Here is a 13,189-nt window from a genome sequence, read left to right on the forward strand (position 1 = left end):
CTTCCTTGTAATCAATCCTCTGCAGTTAGAAATAACCGCCCCCAGAACAACATCAGCAACCCCTTAATAACAATATCAAACACCAACAGGAAAAAATCAGCACAAAAAATTAATAACGTGTAGGTAACAACAACGGTCCAGTATAGTTCCATAAGTGGGGTATGGGGATGGTAATATGTATGCAGACCTTACCCCTATTCCGGGGGCAAAGAGGTTGTTTCTAGAAGACCCTCGGCTCAAGAAAGTAACAAGAGACGATATATTAATACCATCAATAGAATCATAATAAAATAACAGCAATATAAAAAATACGAAATAGATAAAAAGGGAGAAACGCTGTAAGAAGAAGCAAAAGATACTGAATTTCTTCCACCTCCCAAGCTTCTGATAAATTATTGCTGTATTTCCATCAAATACAACAAATACAAAGCTACTGGCAAATATTACAGACACCTAGAATTCTGTAACAAAAAAGACGGCAACTACTACCGTCTACTGCCTATAAGTTTCCTGAATTAAAATTACAAAAACTATTGTACATTGTGGCAAAAAGAGAATTGCCACGGAGACCATCCACTGGCCTCCCTTGCGATCAACTACCTGCTGATATCACCCTTACTTAACCAATAATCATCTTCTCTGATAATGCTTGTCGCCTGCCCACTAAATTGTTCCGCTTTGGCATAATGCATTTTGATTGCAGCCACCGGATCAGAGACGCCGGTGCACTGCCCTCCCACCAGAATCCCTCCTCTACCAACAACCACACCCCTTGCCTGTTGCTGCATACTGGACACCACATCGAACCCATTTCTTCTTTGCATCTCAGAGAACACCGCATCTTGCCTCTGTTTCATTTCTATAGTAAAAGGCTGCACATCTAGACTCCTGTACACTTGATAATCTGCTGCTGCTACTCCATTGTTGCTACTTACATCTCTAGTTGGAAAGACAGGGACACCGTTCAAACTCCGCTCAGTGGCTGTCTTCACAACCCCATGCAAAGGAGGCTGTTGTTCCACTTTGCTGGAAGCTATCGCATAATTACCAAATGCAGCAGGATATTTTGCCAGCAAGATAGCAGAGTCAGGCAACGAAGAAAACCCTGTTTGTATTCTATTTCCATCCCAGAAACCAAAACTTCTTACTTGATGATTCTCAGAGCCCAGGAAGTTATTGCGCTCGAATTTGGCAGTGGCTGAATTCCCATCTAAACTGTGACTTGCACTGGACATATTGCTACAAACTTTCAACTGCTGATTGCTACTATCACTCTGCTGCGCGTTGGAACTGGTATTCGCTTGAGGGCACGGTTTACTGAGAATCTGTCCAAACAATTTCACATCACCATTCCTACAAGGTTTATCAACATTTGATGAGCTACCTCCTACTGTCTGTTCTCGGTTAGTACCATTGCACCTCTGGAGAAAGAAACCAGTTGTATCTGAACGTAGATTCTTACCCACTTTCTGGATTTCTTGCAATGCAGCTGATGTACTGCAGCCATCTCCACTCTCCTTCGTGGCTGACTCCCCCAATGAATAGCTGCCAAGAATCTGCCTGGATTCAATATGTGCTATCTGTGAGGTACTCGGCAAGGGCTGCTCAGCTGACTGAGTAGCATTCTCACGCTGCTGATCACCAACATTCTCAAGTTCTAGTTCTGATAAATAAACGGCATTAGAAGCTCGAGGCATTTTTTTCCTCTGAACTGAAATATTGCTTCCCGAGTAATTGACACCAGGCTTACACTCAGAATCAGATTCCAGAAGAGTCATATTCTGAGATCCATTAAGAGGGCACAATTCAGCTCCCCTAACAGCAGCAAGATGTGAATTACTCCCGGACGAAACCATATTGGACTTGGTATCTTCCAAAGAGAAGTTTGACCTACTTACTTCAGCGCTATCTGCCTTTCTATTTTTCAAATCATGTTCAGGCACCACTCCCTTTATTTCTTCCCCTGAATGCTCGCCAGAAACTTTATTGGCACACAATATGTCATCCGGACCATTCTCAGAGACATCTCCATCAATTTGAACACCACCTTCCTGAGAAACCGTAACCATATTTTCATCCCCTAGACCATTTTCAGTACAAGCACCCTGAATCTCACAATGCCTGTTAAATTCCACCCTTTGCTTATCCACATGACAATTTACCTGAACTGAATTCTTTGACACAAGTTCAGTATCTACTGAATCCAGTTCTCCAGCCCCATCTTTATCATCAGAGCTGGTCATATCAGGCTTTGAAATCCCTGCACTCACACATAAATCAGATAGCTCTTTCAACTTCAAACTTGATTTTTCATTACAGAACAGCTCAGTCTCCATAACACAAGCATCAGGATCATTTCCACCATTAACATCCTGCCTCACCAAATTGCCAGGTCCAGGAAGAATCTCATCCAGTCCGAGACACTTCCTGGCCTTGCTAAAGAATATCTTGCACTGCTCCCGGGATCTCGTTCGAACACATCTTGATACCATAACAAAATCTTTGCCATAAGCTGACACGGCCTGGATGAAGATTGATTTCTCTTCATCCGTCCAATCAGTAGGATCCATCTCGCCACAACTCTCATCTGAACAGGTTTCATCATCAACACTCTGGGTAACCTCTGGAGTCAGGGGCAATCTGGTCGATGAACCCACTTTCTGGTGCTTCCATTCCTGGTTTCCTTCTGCAGGATCAATTGAACTTGTAATGCAGGAACTCATAGCTTCTGATGATAAGGAACCACAGATACCAGTCAAAACATCAGCAGCCACTCTTTCTCTTTCACTATGACATACATCAAGACTGTTTGACCTCTCCAGCTCATTGTGTCTGGACGTCTTGTGCTCAGTGACCATTCGAACTGAGTACTTTGACGTACACTTTTGCTGAATCTCAATACTATCCTCAACATTAGCTGCAATTGCTGATGCAGCACCTAAGATATCAAGAGAAACAGAATTAGCCTCACGGTTCCATCTTTTCCCAGAAGAAGCAACAAGGTAGGTATTTGCAGAACAAACTTTTGCTTGTTTAGAATAATCTGGTTTTCTCTTTGTTCTCTCAAAACAATCTGATTTGTGATTCTTGTAATAGAACTCTATGCAATCAGCAGTTGTTTTATGATCAAGAAAAGAAGCGATCTTCCTGAAGTCTTTCCCAAAGGTAGCAAGTTTGTCAATAAAAATTTCTCTCTCCTCTGATGTCCATGGATTGATCACAGACCTTTCTTTCTCAACAGCACAGGGATCTTCCACCAGACTATTTTTTGAAATAAACCTTGACATCGCCCTCTCCTTCTGATCTAAAACTAAAGCAGGCATCCTTAACGTGTTCCTGTAGACCTTCGCCCTAAGATCTGAGAGCAGCCTGCTTGCAAAGTTCAATACTTCCAACGAGGGTACCAGGCTTGAGTTTCCAACTGCATTGGCAATGGACATTTTTAAAATCAGTATTGTAAAGAAAACGAACATGAAGGCAAACAAAGCCACTGGGATATTGCTAAAGCTAAAGAAGAAAAAGATGAAAACAGCTTCACACATATTTACATAGTATGCATATCTCAAGGAAGTTGTAATTTCTTTTGCGTCCAAGACAGCTTCACGCAGCTCTCCCACAAGCAAGGGTAAACCTGCCATGGAAGCTGGTACAGATGGGCTCTCTCACACTGAATGTTGTAGTTGGGATATAAAACTGGGTTCTTCGGGTTGCTAGCCTGTTGTCACTTATACGCCTGAACCAGTCAGTCATCCCCAGTTATCCCCTCGGCAATAAAATTAAGGAACTAGCTAAATTGGAAACAAACAACTAACATATAATCACACATGACCATCTTCTTATGTGCTTTTGCTTTAAAATACTACTTACAACGTGAGAAACAAAAAAAATCATGAAGTGGGATTGTAGATATCTAAATTCCAACAAGAATTTACAATGTGCTACTTATTGAAAGCATTAGACAGCCACGCACAACCTGCAAGACATGACTAAATATACAAGAGTATTTCAAACATCGCCCCATTTTAGTCCTCCACGAAAGCTATTGCAAATGTCTTGGGTGTGGGATACGTACCGGATATGGTCAATAAACATTGGTACTTTGACCAAAGACCACAATCTAAGGAAAAATTAGAGAAAAGATTTGGCATTTTGATTTCTCAGGACAAAAGCTACTGTGGATTTCTAGATGGCTACCTACAACTTGAGAATAATACGGATTCTACAAGCTACATGTACGTTCTCCACATAATGTCTCATGATTTACGCATATTTTTATAGCTCTATTTAAGATACAGCCAAATCCCCGGACCTTTATTTGGATCCGTACCCATGAATCTTAAAATTTACAAAATGTAGGATTCAACCTCTAGATCTGCACCCGTACCGCACCCGAGTCCAAGCAACTTAGCAAGAACCTAATAAACATTTTTTATGGATCAGACCTCCAGCACGTAAAGAGACAAGAACGCTTAAAAATAGAATTCCACATTTTAAAACTTAAAAAAATAAGTACCTCTCAAATCAAAGAGCAAAATTGTGGTAAAGATTGAAAAAAAAAATCGAAGTAGAAACTGTCTAGATTATCAAAATAGATTCTAATTCATGAGGGCCAATGCCATGAACTAGTAAAACGAGGACCACCGGAAATGGCACGGAACCTAGTTCGTAGGAGCTATAACATTGTCTGATTACCCTCCGGGCAACGAACAACAAATTGAGTACAATTAATTCCAAATTATAGAATAGCAGCTTAACTTTGATTCATCTAACTACACCCTAACTCTGAACCACAATGTTGAATGTTGTACCAACACATTAAACAAAAGTATCACACTTAAAGTTCATCTCAATGGATAGTGAAACCAAAATGAGGCAAGAAGAGTGTAAGGTTGCAGCACGGCACCAAAATATCCCTATCTTGAAACTTCTTCGACTTTGGTATAGCAGATTTTTTGAATCTATAAAAGATACGCGCCAAGAGACTGATAAAGTCATTCAAACACATATTTTCATCAAGCACAACTATAGGCATAAAATAAAGGGATTATAATGCCGAAAATGTACACTCATAGCATAGCAAATAAACTAACAGCGGGTTATTTTGACACAGAAAAAAAAAACAAGGGGGTTCATGGTGCAGAAGAAAAAATAAAGGAAATAACATACCAGTAGTCGAAAATCGTGAACGAACTGTAGAACGGTGTTTCTGATGTCCTATCTGCACAGGGCGCAGGCTGAAATCAAACTTTTTCTGAGACTTCGCACGAAACTTCCTCGCAGAAAGCATGCGCATATCTTCCTTCCAAAGGTGCTGATGTACCCTAAACTTGAGGGCAATGATCTTTTCTTTGAACTGTTTAAACTGCTTCCTCCTAGCAAATCTTTCCTTAACCGCATGATCAATTTGCAAAGAAGACACACTTGAAAAATCAAAACTGCATTTGCCAGCAGGCAGTAGGTTCTTGAATACATCAAATGCTCTGTATGCAGTGTCTTTGTTGGCAGCTAATATCAAATTATATAAAGCATCTTTTCCGCAGTTCAAACTGCCATCAGAAACAGGTCGAGAACAACGGGTAGTCAGCTGGAAGCTCTCCACGCAGGCAAGTGTGTCCCTTGCCATATCCTCACTAAAACTGCACACTTTCACATCTGAACTTCTAGACTTCGCTTTGTCCTCAGTGGAACTGCACACTTTCACATTATTACTTAAAGACTTACTGTCATCTGAAATCAACATTCCACCAACATGTTTCATGGCACCAATAGGTGCCACATCTTTCTCTGAGGGTAATTCAACAAACTTTGAAGTTGCACTGCCTGGACTATCAATGTCCTCAACTTTCACCTCAGCGTGCTCCTTTTCCTGTATATTAGTCCCTTCCTCTCCAATTACATCTTCCGGTATAACAACTTGCAATGGAGCAGGTCTAGAAGCTATATTAGTAGTGCCTTGATCTTCATGAGAGTTTGAGTTGCACTCTTTTCGTGGAGAACAGGACCCAGATGGAACAAGCTGGGTATATTCAGGTTCAGATATCAATGTCTTCAGTTCATTCTCAAGTGAATCAATCTCAACTTCAGTTTTTTCTAGCACCTTTGAAATATCGTTCTTCCAAATTAGCAACTTGTTCACTGCCGTTGATCTCATAAAACCAGAGTCCACGGAACTTGAGTCCTCAGATTGTAACAATTCATTGATTGAAGAGTTCAAATTGGAGATTTGTGAAAGATCAAAATTCTCTAAGTTAAAAGCAAATTCCTCAGAGTGATACTGGGAGATGATACTGGGGGAGCCACATAAATTACCAACATCCTGATCAATGTTTGTTGCCTTGACAGGTTGTTTATCCTCAAGACCTGTTAAAAACAAAATGTGAATAATTTTCATCTTTTCTTAATCTCTTGTACTTAAAAAGGTTAACTAGTCTCATTATCTGGTATTCAACTGCAAAACCATAATATCATATCAACCCACTTAAAAAGACAATACAGGGACAGAAATAAAAAGGCAAGCCTATGTCTAGAACATACGAATTTTCTCTAATAAATGGAGTCAGAGAAAGGAGATTCTAGGAAGGATTCTGCTACGAAACCATAATACAGATAAGAAACATAGATAATCAGATGCATGTCTTGATCCTTCAGCAAACCAACGAATGGGAGCAATAGAAGCTAAATCTTTCTTGACTACTACAAAAGCTCCACAAAATAGTATCAAATCTTTCAAGACAGGGATATGCAGTAGTCATGATGCAAAGTATATGCTCCCACACCAAACAAATGTTATAAGTTAGTGAACCGCTACACATATTGGGTCTGCGGAGAAGCCAAAAATATCAGAAAGAGCTAAAGTATCAAGCAATAGATAGTGGGATTTGTTGAATTAGGAGCATACCAAGTAAAATAACTCTACCATTCTAGTTACTAGCAAATTTGTGAAACTTGCCTTTTAATGTATTCATAAAGGTGAAGATTGCATTACATATTATGCCTGCAAATGCAAAAGTTCGATGATTTTAAATCAAATCAGAAATCCATGACCTTCACCCTATCCAATTAAATTTTGAAAGTGGGGATATTACACTTATATTGAACTACATAATCATTTTCCGAAGTACAATTCAAATTAAGACTGAAAATGTGTCCAAGATGCAGATCAAAGAAAAAGCCTAAGTACAGTTCCTGACAGTTCAGATCCTTTAACACACAAACAACTACTTTGATCCCATCGTTTCCAGCGTGCTTCTTTCTTTCTTTTGGATAAGGTTAATGTATACTTTCCAGTCTTCTTTTCCCTGTCAATTATTTGTTTTTTTGGGCATTCTTTTTATATTTTGGCAATTTGCCACTACATGTTTTTTGGGCATTCTTTTTATATTTTGGCAATTTGCCACTACATGTTTTTTGGGCATTCTTTTTATATTTTGGCAATTTGCCACTACAGAAAGGATGGGAGTAAATCCACAGCGTGCACCTATTTAACAGCATTACAATAAGGAATTACTTGAGAATAATACCTGGGGAAGAACTACAAGCAACTGACGAAGGTGTGGTAGGAGAGGGACAATCCAGAGAAACAGCAACCCTTGGGCTTTTATCTGCCGTGTTCAAGGGGTGAGGATGACCAGGTTCCACACTATCACCAGAGATACAAGCTCCCACCTTAGCAGCACTATCCTCGGGGACTTTCTTCTTCTCATACTTGGCCAGTCCTTCACCCCAACCCAGGCGCGGCTTCTTCCGGGAAGAAGTTTCTTCAGAAGGGGCAGCAGAAGTTACACATGCAGTTGCATCCCCTGTAGGAGATTGCAGAGCTTTTGAGTTTCCAGGCTGCAACTCCGGCTTTGTCTCGTTAGAATCGACTCCCATGCTTTTCGAGCTGCCTGAATGACTTAATGATCCCCTGGACGATAAACTTCCAGACCGAGCCCATTTCAGTGGCCTCCATTCAATTGACCCCAGCGAGTTCCCCCTCTCAAATCTTTGGCCCGTGCTTGCTGTTCCATTAGCGCTACCACTCTTATTGTGCTGGTCTCTAGAGTGAGACTGATCCCATGTATTGTTGACATGCTCAGAATTGTGTGGGACCACAACATCCGCTGGCCTCTGATCATTTGTAGCAGTATCATGCTGTCTTACAGGACCACTGGGGGATGCAGCAGCTTCCCAAGAGAGACCACCACCTCTTCTCCAATCCCTCTGACCACCAAAAGACCTATTTTCCCTGCTACTACTCCTGCTGCCATACTTCCCACCACCATCCCCACGAGACTGCCGACAGCTCTCATCTTCCACAATCTTTTCATTGGAACGAGAAGGCATGAAACCATGTCCGGATTCTTCTGGATACATGTGCCAACTACCCTGCTTACCATGACCTTCAGCAGAAAAAATTCAAACCCCCAAAAATAAGGTAACCAAAAAAGGAGGCAAAAATCAACAGATGCAAACAAAATACATAATTTTAGAAGGCAAAAAGAGGAATTTCACATGAACTTCTAACTTGTGCAAAACAATAGACCGACAGATAAAGCAAGAAAATCACAGATCTACACACTATTAAGGAGAAAAACCAAACCCAAAGTCAACTTTTGTGCAGTTTAGGCAACAGATCAGCCCTAGACATAAGTTCATATATACCGTAGAAACCATATTTACTCAAACCCCAAAGAACCAAATAATTATAGATCTAAAACAAAAGCCATAAGACCCGCACGAATTTCTAGATCGAGAAATTTATTACAAAAGCGATAAACTGACCCAAAGGACGATAAAATAAAAACCCTAGATTAAGGGGCAGCAGTAAAGAAAGAAGATAAAAAAAAAACTTACCAGGAGGGGCACCTCTAGTAGAGCGAAAATCAGCGGGAACCCAACGAGAAGAACCGTAGTGGTGGCGCGGCGGAGGCTCCCTCCAGCGGGGCCCACCCCTCAACAGTTCTGAACGATCGTGCTGCCTCCTCTCCTTGAAGAAATCCTTCCGATCCCAAGGTAATGGCTCCGACGGCATCTATTCTTTTTCTCCTCAATTGCATCACACACACAAATATCAAGCTAAAAATTCCACCACACCCCAACAACCACCAAAATCGAACCAAACAACAAAAAACCCAAACTAAAATCGAAACAACCCCACACAAAAAATCAGGGCCAGAAAAAAGGAAACAACAGCCGTGACAAATAAAAGATCCCAAAACTGCACCAAACACCCCGCGCCACCATAAAAAAGAAAAAGTAAACTAGGGTTAGGGTTTTCCTAAATTAAAATAAAAACAAATATTGAACAGAGAGTTTGCCGAATCTTGCTGTCTTCTTCTTCTGCTTCTTGTGGTGATTCTTCAATGGAGAATCAGAGAACCAAAAAAAGAGGGTAAGAGAAAAGAGTGTATTTGTTGATAAGGGACAAAAGAAAAAAGAGGCAACCCCAGAGAGAGAGAATAGAGAGAAGAGAGGGAAAGAAGAAGAAGAAAAAAGGATTTTTAATTTGTTTTTCTTCTCTCTTTTCTTTTTCTCTTGATGAGATGAGATAAGAGAGAGAGAGAGGGAACGTATGCGGATCTCAACCCTCTTATTGTGCCACATTTCATTCAACTTTTGCATCCGATTCTTATTTTATTTTCCTTTTCTTTTTATTGCTACTAGTAGTATTTATTTTAATTTTAGTATCTACGTGCATTTATTATTTTCATTTATGTTTTCTTTTGTGGGTTATTTAAATAAAAACTAAAATTGAGTAGCAAAGGCTGTTCTCTCTAACTTGGGAAATCGAAATTGTTGAACTGGTTGCGGTTCTGTCTACCCCCTTCCCTCGTTTTACCGCCTCTTACTTTCTGCTCATTGTATCCTTTTTATTTTTTACAATCATGCCCTCATTGTATCCTTTTTGTTTTTTACAATTATGCCCTTAATTGTGTGGATGATTTACAATCATGGTTAATAAATATTCAAGAACCTTTTTTTTGTTTTGATTTCCCATCCTATATCCAAAACACATATCGATGAGAATCATTAAAAGAAAAATATTTTTAACTTATTTTTTTCATTCTCAAAAGTATAGAATATTTGATTAAGGGTAAAAAAATCTTATCTATATCACTATAACTATTGGTGATATATTCACGACCTTGAAAAAGTTAGGTCATTTGGTCTAAGACTAGACAAGGATTAATAGCAATAAAACAATTTCAATACATATTTTACTTACTTTTTAATAAAAGTGTTTGTTCAATATAAGGGGTTATTTTAGTTATTTCTTTCCAAATTATTAATCACTGTATTTTTATTTTGTTTTTATCTCCCTTGAGATAATACATACACTCATACTATAATTTAAGTGAGTGTGTCATTTAATATATAAAAATGGTATGCATTGCTATGCTTGATTTCGAGTACATAGTTGAATCCAAAGGAGCCCCAAGCACATTCAGATTGATCTCTCTCTCTCTTTTGGGGGGGGAGGGGATACCTAAAAACTCCTAAAATTGGCATAGATTATTAGTTACACCCCTAAAATTGGCATGATCTTAATTATCCTCTTGAACTTAGTTTTTGAGAGTCATTATCTCCTGGATGTTGAAATAGTAAAGAATATGGATACACTCTCTTTTAAGCGTGTGGGAGTGAAGAATATTTGAAAAATCAATTTCAAGTAGGTTCTTTTTTAATAATTATCATAGTCATAGATAATGATTTATTTGTTACAACTATGTATTTCTTCATGGTTCATCTTAATATACTAATTACCCCAATTTTTATTATTTTTAATTTCTTCTATAGATACAACAACAACAGCATATCAGTATTATCCAACATTGTGGAGTCTGGGAAGGATAATGTATACGCATAATGAAAATAAGCACCATATTAATGAAAATATATACAAGAAGGGACAGAGCTGTAGACATGTGATTTTTGACCCTCCCCAAGATTTTTCATATTTTAGCGCGTAAATATTTAATTTAGGCATAATATAGATATTTTAAGTAATTTTGACTCTTTTACTTTATTTTATTACAAGAAAACAAAAATTACAAAAATAGGTTCATTAATGTTTTGTAGTCATTTTTAATCTTAAAAAAAAATACAAAAAATAGTATCGTATTTTTATTTTAATATGATATTTGAAAATACCAAAAATAGATTTGTTTTAATGGTTAGTTTTATTTTAATAATTATTTGAATAGTACGAATAATTAACAAATGGGCCCGTATTTTTAATCTCGTTCGCAGCGAAAGAATAGAGCTTGGGCTCGAGCAACCCATCTTTATGCCTAATTTTGGACTTAGCCCACAATTGTCAAGCCCATAAATCTTAGGCTCATACCCACTAACCTAAAAACCCTACAAAAACTAACCTAGACCTATGTATATATAAACAAGCTAACACTTAACGAGGAGGGGGGTATGAAACGAAGGTTGCGCATGAAAATGAAACGCTGAAGAGCAAAAAGAAAACAAAAAAGTTGAACGAAAAGGAACGAAAAAAAGCAGCAAAAGTTGCGCATGAATAACGAAGAAGGCTGAGAACGAACAAAAGTTGAAAGCAGCAGCTAAAAAGGCTGTGCGAAAGCGATCCCACCCCCCACCCCCGACTCCATCTTCTCCAACGAACCCCCCTTTTTTCCAGAACTGCTTCTCCAACAGCCCACAAAACTGGGAACAACCCAGCTCGCCAGAGAAAACACTGACGATCCCTGAACGTTAATCGTCAAACAACCCCGTCTCTGCCTGAAACTCGCCGGAAAAACGAGCTTCACCAACTCGTCGGATTAACGAGTTCCAGACGCGACAAACAGAACCAAGCGACCTCACCCAGCTCACCATCGTCGCTGGACCTCCGTTCACTGCGAAGTTGCCATTTCCGACGAACACGTCACAAACGACCAGCCAACACCAACCAGCGACCTCACGATTCAAACCAGCCCTAAGTCGCGATTCCTTCATAACCACCATGACAGCCCTTCTTTACAAAGAACCAACCACTCGTCGTTTCCCATAAGACAGCAGCAACGAGGTGTCGTGAAAACAGAGTGAGATATCGAGGGAGGAGCAGACGCTCAGGTCTGGGTAACGGGTGTGGCAAGGCAATCCGGTCAGGGTTCGATAAGGTTTCCGGCGTGGGCCGACGATGTCATTTGCGCTCAATCTTGTCGGGGTAATTTCCCGTCTCCTTTGTAAGCCAACTAGTTCTTATTGATATGTTCGTAAGCTTGAGAAAGGTTCATTCCTCCCATTCTCATTATATTCATGCTTATTGATATATGCCCTCAGCTGCAAAATTTCACTGAATGTAGGATATTACTGTTTGTTTGAGTTTCTTAATTGCTTGCTCTCTTGATTAATCAAAATTTGCTCCCATGTGTTTATGTTGTTCTCTTTTAAGAAGTCACATGTGAATGTTAGCTTAGAGTTTGTTAACGTAAATTGTTGGGTTGATTTAATTAGACTCAAGAAAGAATTTGAACCAGGAATTGGATTGTAGTTACTGTAGAGGTATCCGTTTAATAGCTCTAGACTTAGATCCGAGTATTTTGTGTTCTTTAATAGTTGAATGTTATATATGAATATCTGTAGTTCACTTAGTGGAGTGCTTTTTCTTTAATAACTGATGCGCGCCATAGTATATAATTCTAGCAATATATGGCTCTCTAAAATTGTGTTTGAATTCCCTTTTAGAATTGGAATTGAGATGTCGTGCCAAATGAAACCTCAAATGCATGATCCTCGCTTAGTTAGTATTTCAGTCCTTAAATTCGCGGCGTGCCATTTAGTTTAATTTTCAGGGCCCTCGCAAAGTTGCAACATGTAGTTGCTTTAAGTGCGACATTTTAATAAAGTTATTTTCCTAAATTCGGGTGCACATTTATGTGACCCAAATCCAAATCTCAACGATGTTAAAATATGTCAAAAACCACAGGTGCATTTATGTGACGTGGTTCGAGACGTGTTTTAATAACGTTGCAATTTTCTTTAAAAAATAAATAAAAGCGGTTAAAAAGTTAAAATTGCACATAGGTTAAAACCTGTATTAAAATCAGATAATTAAGCCAATTATAACAGTTGAGAGACCGTGCTAGAACCACGGAACTCGGGAATGCCTAACACCTTCTCCCGGGTTAACAGAATTTCTTACTCGAATTTCTGGTTCGCGGACTATTAAACAGAGTCAAACTTTTTCCTCGATTTG

At 39.2% G+C, this 13,189-nt stretch overlaps 1 protein-coding gene across 1 annotated transcript; it reads right to left on the reverse strand.

Moving 5' to 3' along the window:
- Positions 1–339: 339 nt before the first annotated feature.
- LOC107806392 (uncharacterized) lies at positions 340–9,550 on the reverse strand. The gene is made up of 4 exons (XM_016630536.2): positions 8,836–9,550; positions 7,521–8,381; positions 5,167–6,360; positions 340–3,421 (listed from the first exon to the last, which is right to left on the reverse strand). Exons 1-4 carry the CDS (start codon positions 9,011–9,013, stop codon positions 597–599), a joined length of 5,058 nt encoding a protein of 1,685 aa, XP_016486022.2. The 5' UTR covers positions 9,014–9,550; the 3' UTR covers positions 340–596.
- Positions 9,551–13,189: the final 3,639 nt, after the last annotated feature.

This window comes from Nicotiana tabacum, chromosome 11, assembly GCF_000715075.1.
Source record: "Nicotiana tabacum cultivar K326 chromosome 11, ASM71507v2, whole genome shotgun sequence".
NCBI lineage: Eukaryota > Viridiplantae > Streptophyta > Magnoliopsida > Solanales > Solanaceae > Nicotiana > Nicotiana tabacum.

Excerpts from the sequence above, each read along its gene's own strand:
- LOC107806392 (XM_016630536.2), bottom strand. The coding sequence starts at position 9,013 with ATGCCGTCGGAGCCATTACCTTGGGATCGGAAGGATTTCTTCAAGGAG. Across the intron at positions 8,382-8,835 it reads TACTAGAGGTGCCCCTCCTG|GTCATGGTAAGCAGGGTAGT; the intron begins GTAAGTTTTTTT and ends TTTCTGCTGAAG. Across the intron at positions 6,361-7,520 it reads TGCTTGTAGTTCTTCCCCAG|GTCTTGAGGATAAACAACCT; the intron begins GTATTATTCTCA and ends TGTTTTTAACAG.